The following is an 8,327-nucleotide window of genomic DNA, read 5'->3' on the forward strand; positions in this document are numbered from 1 at the left end:
GAATACCTGCATCAGCTTTTTCCAAGTGGCGAAATCCCCTTCGAATTTCGGTGGGTGGATGCTTGGTCCGGCCATCTCATTTCTTCGTTCGGCGGTTAATCCTCCTGAAGCGCCTCGGCTCTGATACCACTTGTAGGATCGTTGCGGCTGGCTAGAAGGGGGGGGGGGGGTTGAATAGCCCTGTAAAAATAAAACACAACCCTTCCCGACTTTTCAAACTAATACTTGCATATAAAATAGAAAGGCAATAAATCAAAACAGAAAAAAATGAGGCACCAGATGTTTACTTGGTTACAACCAGGGAGGTTGTTAATCCAAGGAAAATGATCGCACTACTATCTCCTTCAGGCGGAGAAGCCTCTTTTACAGCAATGCAAGCACAGAAAGAAAGAAGCTAATCTAAACAGTGGAAGCGCATAAGCGTTGTTACAATTTCTGAACTGATTGAAAAGCTTCTGGATCAAGGCTATATTTATAGCCTTGATCGGGGTGCCTGGAAGGGGTTCCGGGCGCCTTGGGGGAATAAAACTTTATCCCCCAACGTTCAGATCGCGTTTGACGCGATCTGGTCAACAAATCAGGTTCGGGCGCTCGGAAGGATTCCGGGCGCCCCAGGCTGCTCCGAGCGGCAAGAATGGTTCCAGGCGCCCCGAAGCCTAAAGTCAACAGATGTTGACTTTTTCATCCGGGGACCACTACTCCGGTTCAGTTCGTCTCGGTCTGGGTCTTCAACTCCGGATCCGCTTGCTTAGGTGATCTCTGCCATCCGGAAAAGGGCTCACCCGAACCCAACTTCCGGTCTTCTCGAGCGGGCTTCCCTCCGGCTTCTCGTCCCTCGGAATCGCCGTGTGTTTCCTTCTCGTCCGCCGCCGTACTAATCCGCAATCTTCGTCCCTCGGACGCACCCCGTGCCGACCTTCCGCTCCGGCTTTCGTCCCTCAGAACCACCGCACGCTTCCTTCTCGTCCGCCGGTGTACTCTTCTGCAGCGCCTTGTCCCTCGGACACACCGCGTGCCGTCCTTCTCGTTAGCTGCGTCTTCCACTCGACTACATGTGCTCCTAAGCTCCTGCACACTTAGACACCAGGTTAGAAACACACAGGACCTAACTTAACTTGTTGATTACACCAAAACAACCTTGGGGTTCCAACAGCTACAACTTATAGAAACTACTAAGTAGATGATATTGCCTCCAGGGCGTAGCGCAGACGGTGGACGCATGGTATCTCTGGCGTAATGGCCAGGGGTCGATTCTCAGGAACTGACGACCTGGGGTTTACCCCGCCATGCACTTATGGCCTGTGTACCTGTATGAACCTCCCTTCATATCCGTGGGGCCGATACTAGGAGGGCCGCTAAGATAGTGGATCTACCTTTTTACTAAGTAGATGATATAATATTATTACATTAAATGTTACACGTTGTAGTATCTATTGAATATTTTTTACATATTATAACAGCTAGTTATAGCTACTGCAATAATGATGAAAAACATTTATGGATTGTCACAGTTGATACTTATATGTGATATTACTGTAATAAATTATGAGATCGGTTCTCCTCGTATGCAAAATATATCGTGAGTCATCTTACCTATACAAAAGACTACTATGCAGATACAGAATCTCTCATGATTTACTTTTCTTCTATATTGCATGAGGCAATCCTTAAGAGATCAAAGTTATCACTTTTCCTATAATAAACTAGTGTAAGTAAAAATATTTCAAAATAAAATATTTATTAGGTGCCTTTTATTTTTTTTATCAAAAAGTAATTAATTTTAGATATTAATGTTTTAATAATAAAAAATAAATTTATTCAAGTGCATTTTTAATATAACAAACCCTACAAGCTGCTGAGTTCGTACTACCAACAGGCAGTTTTCTTTCCGAAGAGTAGAGTGATCAAACCATAGCACTAGAAGTCAAAAGAAGTAGGAATTTAGAAGAAAAAAGGAAGAAAGAAAGAAGTCTTTTAGCGGTTGCCTTGTCCGAGAAGAACACGCTTCCGTTACACAACTTTAAGCAGAGATTACCAGATGATCATCAGATTAATCGAGCAGCAATCGATCAAAAAAAGAATAAACAATCCAACAAAGAACGTGATCCAACAAAGCCCTCCAAATCATTCACTTTCTACGAGCACGTGGCTGCAGGATTCCTTCACAACTAAGCTCCTGACTCCTGTTCCAAGGAAGAAGAATTTACTATTTCTTCTTCTTCCTCTTCCTCTTTGTTCTTCCGCGCATCATTTTCTATCTGATATGATCGGTAATATTTGAAATCGTGATCGGAGAATCTGGTTCCTTATAGCTTCCATTTAAATACAGCTCTCGGCTTTCTTCCCCAAAGCAGCGAAAGAACATTCTGCTTTCTTCGCCATGGCTTCCAGGAATCCCTTCTGGGCCGTGATCATCGCCGCTCTCTTTCTCGCCCTCCCTTCTGCCAGTGAGTTCCCTGCCTTTCCGATCGAGGATCTGAGAAAAATATATTTTTCTGTGTTTTTAAGTAGAGAAAGTTGAGATCTTCGAGCCGCTGTCATGAAGTTTCCAATTTTTTAATCGTCAAAATCAATTATTTAATCTTCAAGTTATTGATTTTTGATGCGAAATTGACGGATTACTGGTGGGATTGCAGAGTCGCAGTCGTTTATCGGAGTGAACTACGGTGAGGTTGCCGACAACCTCCCGCCGCCGGCGGACACGGCGCGGCTCCTCCAGTCGACCACCATCTCCAAGGTCCGCCTTTATGGTGCCGATCCCAACATCCTCCGCGCGCTCGCCGGTACCGGCATCTCCGTCGTCATCGGCGCCGCCAACGGCGACATCCCCGCCCTGGCCTCCGACCCCATGGCCGCAGCCAACTGGGTCTCCGCCAACGTCCTTCCCTTCATCCCCGCCACCGACATCTCCGTCGTTGCTTTGGGCAACGAGGCCTTCAGCTCCGGCGATGCTTCGCTCGCGTCTCAGCTTCTCCCGGCGATGCAGAACCTCCGCACCGCCCTCGCCGCAGCTTCCTCCGCTGCCGCCGGCATCAAGGTCTCTACTGTCAACATCATGTCTGTGCTCGCCAGCTCCGACCCGCCTTCCTCCGGCGCCTTCCACGCCGACGTGCTCCCCGCGCTCAAGGGCGTCCTCGCCTTCCTAAAGGACACCGGAAGCCCCTTCATGATCAATCCCTACCCTTTCTTCGCGTACCAGAGTGACCCGAGTCCGGAGACGCTGGCCTTCTGCCTCTTCCAGCCCAACGCCGGGCGGCACGACGCCGGCTCGGGGTCGACCTACATGAACATGTTCGACGCGCAGGTGGACGCGGTGAGGGCGGCCATCGCGGCGGCGGGGTTCCCGGAGGTGGAGATTGTTGTGGCGGAGACCGGGTGGCCGTACAGGGGGGACGCAGGGGAGGAGGGAGCGACGGTGGAGAACGCCCAGGCGTACAACGGCGGCCTGGTGGCGCACCTGCGCTCCCTCGCCGGAACGCCGATGGCGCCGGGTAAGTCGGTGGACACCTACATCTTCGCGCTCTACGACGAGGATCTGAAGCCCGGGCCGACCTCCGAACGCTCCTTCGGCCTCTTCCGCCTCGACCTCACGCCCACCTACGACGCCGGCATCACCAAGTCTTCCTCCAACGCCGCTGGCCCTGTTTCCCAGGTAAACTAACAGAGAGCTCCGGTGAAAATCGAATTTCGACCGCAAAATTAGATTTTGGCGACGAATAACGATGACAGTGGCGCAGAACTCGACGGAGGCGACGCCGCAGAGGGCTGTGGGGAAAGGCTGGTGTGTGCCGAAGCTGGGGGCGACGGAGGCGGAGCTGCAGGCGAACTTGGACTATGCTTGTGGGCAGCGGATGGTGGACTGCAGCCCGATCCAGCAAGGAGGGGCGTGCTTCGAGCCGAACACCGTACGATCGCACGCGGCGTACTCGATGAACCAGTTCTACCAGGTCTCCGGCCGCAACGCCTATGACTGCGACTTCTCCGGCTCCGCCGTCGTCACCACCGACAACCCCAGTGCGTGGACTCATCTCTCGGCTCATATTTTTTTACCCCTTTTCTCATAATTTACTAAATTCAATTAAGGGAATTTGTAATTCACCCCATCAAACTTATATAACAAAGTCCCTTCAAAATTTGAAATGCTCATAATCTCCCTAAGCCTAGTTTACTTAGACGGAAAGGGAGAGAGAAAGAAAAAATTACTATAATTTAATCTTATTCAATGAAATTAATAAGCAATTTTTTTTTAAAAAAATAAAATTTGACAAAATTAATTAAAATGAATATTGTGATTTTTTTCTTATTTTCTATTGTTTGATGGAATAGGTTACTCCACGTGCGTTTACAATGGAGGGCAATGAGAAGAAGAACATGGAGGAAGATAAAAAGAAGAATAAGCTTTTTGATGGTTTATGTTTATTAAAGGAGAAGGTGAGGAATAAAGATAGATGATGATGGATTGGTTCCAATAATTAAAGGTAGTGGAATTAATTGTGCCACTAGAATTATGTGAAATTAATTATTGGTGTGTATTAATTATTATTAGATGCAATTCTAAAATGTTATTTCAAAGACCTCATAATTGAATAGGGCATGACTAAATCACATTTAAAGTGATTTTGACTATATATTAAAAAAACATTTAAAATTTAATTTCTCTATATATTTAATTATAGTCTTATCTTGATGTTTAGGTTGGCTATTGTTTGAGGTTCCTAGAAGCAATTTAAATTATTGTAAGAAATTAACTATATGCTAAAATTATGAGCTTGTAAAGCAATTAAGGCTTATATAACTAGAATTTAGTGAATTTGAGTTCATAATTTCTTTCCTTTCTTAAAATAGCATTACAAGAATTGTCTAAGGTGGCTTAAAATGTTAATAATAATTTGTAAGACTTATTTTCAAGTTAGATGGTTCAAGAGGCAATATAAAGAGTTCATGTTTCTCTCATGCATGAATTGTAGTTGGATTTATGTAGTAATATTGAAAACCTATCAATTTATTCACAACTTACCGATGTACTAATATGTGATACAACGACTATCAATTTAATAACACTTATATGATAATAATATAAATTAGTTCCACACTTATAATAATATAAATTAGTACCACACGTCCGTTGTTGTTGTTATTGTTATTTTTAAATATATTGTTAAATATACACCTAACATGTTCATTGTTTACATAATAGAAAGTGTAAAGAGATGATATGTATCCCTTCTTCAATGGTCCGTTGAGATGACTCACCAAAGTATAATGCTATTCAATATCTTTGACAAATTTAACACGTATGTTCAAGCATGGTCATATCTTAATTATCCAATTAGGATTGCTAATAGAGTTGTTCAGAGGTGAATTTATCACTTTTTGCACGATCAAATTTCAAAAAGAGACAATATATATATATATATATATATATATATATATATATATATATATATATATATATATATATGATTTTTTTATAATAATTTATTGTCTTAATGTATTCATATTTTTTATCGGCAACAAGTAAAAAAATTCCTGTTAGAACTAATTCTGAAGAAATTATCAAGTACAATCAACAGACAATGGTTTAAATTAATGGATACAATTATTAACCAAGATTTAAAAATATAATGAGAACATATTAAAAGAATAAAGACTTTTATATTAAACTTGACTGAATACATGATTAATGGATTCTGTGTAGCAGGGCTCATCCAAACATTTTATAGAGAAGCAAGCAATTCACCGATGAGAGTGAAACAAAGGAAACAAAGAGAAGCAGCAACAGCCGAAGTAAACGGATGAAGGGAGGAGAAAGAGGCGAAGGAGGTGCACCGTAAAAAAAAACTACAAGCAGAACATATTCCGAAATTTAGGCAGTTCGGATCCTCTACACCAAACATCCCTGCTCCATCCTTGCACCACAAATCCCATATAAAATGTTATCACGTGCAAAGCACGTGCACGCTGGACCACCAACTCACGCGAAACGCAAGAGCCAGCGATCCCTAGCCACTCCATCGTCCCCGCGTCCGCGACGGTCGCCGGTTTACCAGCTGTGGTAGAGAGAGGCTTCCGTCGCCGGCGTGAGGTTAGGGCTTCTCCTCCTCTTCGTTTTAGCTAGTAAACCGGCGACCGTCGCGGACGCCAGGACGATGGAGAAGTTAGGGAACTGAGTTTGGATCCTCTGCACCATACATCCTTGCTCCATCCCTGCATCACAAATCCCATATAAAATGTTATCACGTGCAAAGCACGTGCACGCTGGACCACAAACTCACGCGAAACGCAAGATCAACGATCCCTAGCCTCTCCATCGTCCCCGCGTCCGCGACGGTCGCCGGTTTACCAACTAAAACGAAGAGGAGGAGAAGCCCTAACCTCACGCCGGCGACGAAAGCCTCTCTCTACCACAGCGTCCCTGATGGCGGAAAACCCTCATGCCCACATATTTCCCAACCCTAACCCCTCACGTCCCCGACGACGCGCGGCGTCCGCGACGACCTCCAACGGCCCCGACTCACGTAGAAATCCAACTCCGGCGACCTATTACAGTTCCCTGACTCCTCTGAGGTCCAGCCCTGCCCGGCGACCAGCGACACCCAAGCTCTGCCGCCCTGATTTCAACTGTTGGTACATGTTTTGAGTTTTCCTCAGCGCCAGCTTTCCTTTAATGTTGAGTTCCAGATTAGATGTTGAGTTTGTTGAATACTGCACAGATGCAGTATTCATCTGGACCAAAATGTTGCACAGATGCAGTATTCATCCGGACCAAAAAACAAAGTTTGAGCTTTCCTCAGCGTTCAGTGCACTTCCTTTAATGTTGAGTTCCAGATTTGATGTTGAATTTTGTTGATTAAACTCTTACATGATACAACAATCTAAAGATTACTCTTAAAAAAACAAAAATGTAACCCTCATTTGTTTGAAACATTTAACATCTTTATATTGTGCTATTATCAGATGGCACTCCACAAAGAAAATTGATCAGCCTGCTATATATGTATCTGTGTATATTCTGTGTTTGTGTGTTTGTTGCATGCACATGAAAGTAGGATTGATTGCTCCGCATGCTTAGAGAGATAGATTTCTCCCTCACTGTTATATACTTATACTCTTAAATATAAGTATAGGTTTCGCCATATAAGAATATAGGACAACAACATGAGGACCTATTCATGGAGTCAGTCTAAATGAACTTAACATACAGTAACGCAAAATAACTTATTTCCTTTCTTTGAATTTATTCAGCATACACTCTATGAACATTAAAAAATATTTGATTCTAAGTAATTCTCATTTGCTTAATAGGTTGGTATTTCATGGCATCAGAAAGTTACAACTCCATCGAAAATATAAAATTTGAACATGTACCATGTAGGGATTGCGGACGAAGAACATTGGTATGTGTTTCTAGATCGACCAAAAATCCCGGAAGGAGGTATTATCGATGTGGGCAACATAACTAGCAAAAGTGGGCGGTAGCCGATACTTTGTCTAATGAAGACAGCAGTGAAATATGTCATGGAAGATTAGGAAAAATAGAGTCAAGGTTAGGTAGTGAACTCATTGCTTCTCGTGGACATAATCTAGGAAATTCAAATGTACCATCAATGGTCTGGATATTAGTTATAGTGAATCTGACTCTTTTGGCTCTTTACCTTATTACTTTATTAGTTCGGTCTTGTTAATTAATGTTAAGTAATGTTGTTGTTGTAATATGACAGATTAACTGTTTGAAAAAACCAGCTGAAGGTTGTAATGTGGTTTATTAGGTCAGGTGGTTAATTAGTGTTGACTAATGTTGTAATGTCATAGGATAATTGTTTTTTTTGTTAAGATGGATGTTGTGGAACATGTTATATAATGGTTTGAAAATGTTGTAATGATTTATTCTGTGTTGTTCTTCTTTTGGGACTTAGTTCTCATCTCTGATCCTTCGTGTGCATGATGATGTGGCTCTTCAGAATCTTATTGCATCTGATCGGCATTCAAATATTGTTCTTATTGCATCTGATTGGTTTGAGAGGAATTTTCTTTGTGGAGTGCCAATGGGCTTCCTTCCTCTCCGCTCTTAAAACTTATGAGGTTGGAGTTTGTCATTGTCTCCCATCTCCTTTCTTGTTCTTAAACATGCTTTCACTTTAACTGTGAATCATGATTTATTGTAAAAAAAATATATCAAGTATTTTTTTTCCTTATCGATCATAGACAGCTAGAGAATTTTTTAGAGTTGTGAATTAGCACTTACTAGGACATTCTTGATATGCACAAAAGTTCAAACATAACCTAATATGCAACTGAGTTTTGCCTCATTTGATTGAATCAGGCTA

General features: G+C 43.0%; 1 protein-coding gene across 1 annotated transcript; it reads left to right on the top strand.

The window, feature by feature from the left end:
- Nucleotides 1-2,004: 2,004 nt before the first annotated feature.
- LOC122006721 (glucan endo-1,3-beta-glucosidase 7-like) lies at nucleotides 2,005-4,424 on the top strand. Its single transcript, XM_042562318.1, has 4 exons — nucleotides 2,005-2,447; nucleotides 2,637-3,652; nucleotides 3,738-4,014; nucleotides 4,327-4,424. The coding sequence occupies exons 1-4, from the start codon at nucleotides 2,381-2,383 to the stop codon at nucleotides 4,359-4,361; spliced, it is 1,395 nt and encodes a 464-aa protein (XP_042418252.1). The 5' UTR covers nucleotides 2,005-2,380; the 3' UTR covers nucleotides 4,362-4,424.
- The last annotated feature ends 3,903 nt before the right edge of the window (nucleotides 4,425-8,327 follow it).

This window comes from Zingiber officinale, chromosome 7B, assembly GCF_018446385.1.
Source record: "Zingiber officinale cultivar Zhangliang chromosome 7B, Zo_v1.1, whole genome shotgun sequence".
Lineage (NCBI taxonomy): Eukaryota > Viridiplantae > Streptophyta > Magnoliopsida > Zingiberales > Zingiberaceae > Zingiber > Zingiber officinale.

Coding starts and splice junctions, on each gene's coding strand:
- LOC122006721 (XM_042562318.1), top strand. CDS start 2,381: ATGGCTTCCAGGAATCCCTTCTGGGCCGTGATCATCGCCGCTCTCTTT. Junction 3,653..3,737: donor CCGCTGGCCCTGTTTCCCAG/GTAAACTAACAG, acceptor ACAGTGGCGCAG/AACTCGACGGAGGCGACGCC. Junction 4,015..4,326: donor CGTCACCACCGACAACCCCA/GTGCGTGGACTC, acceptor TTGATGGAATAG/GTTACTCCACGTGCGTTTAC.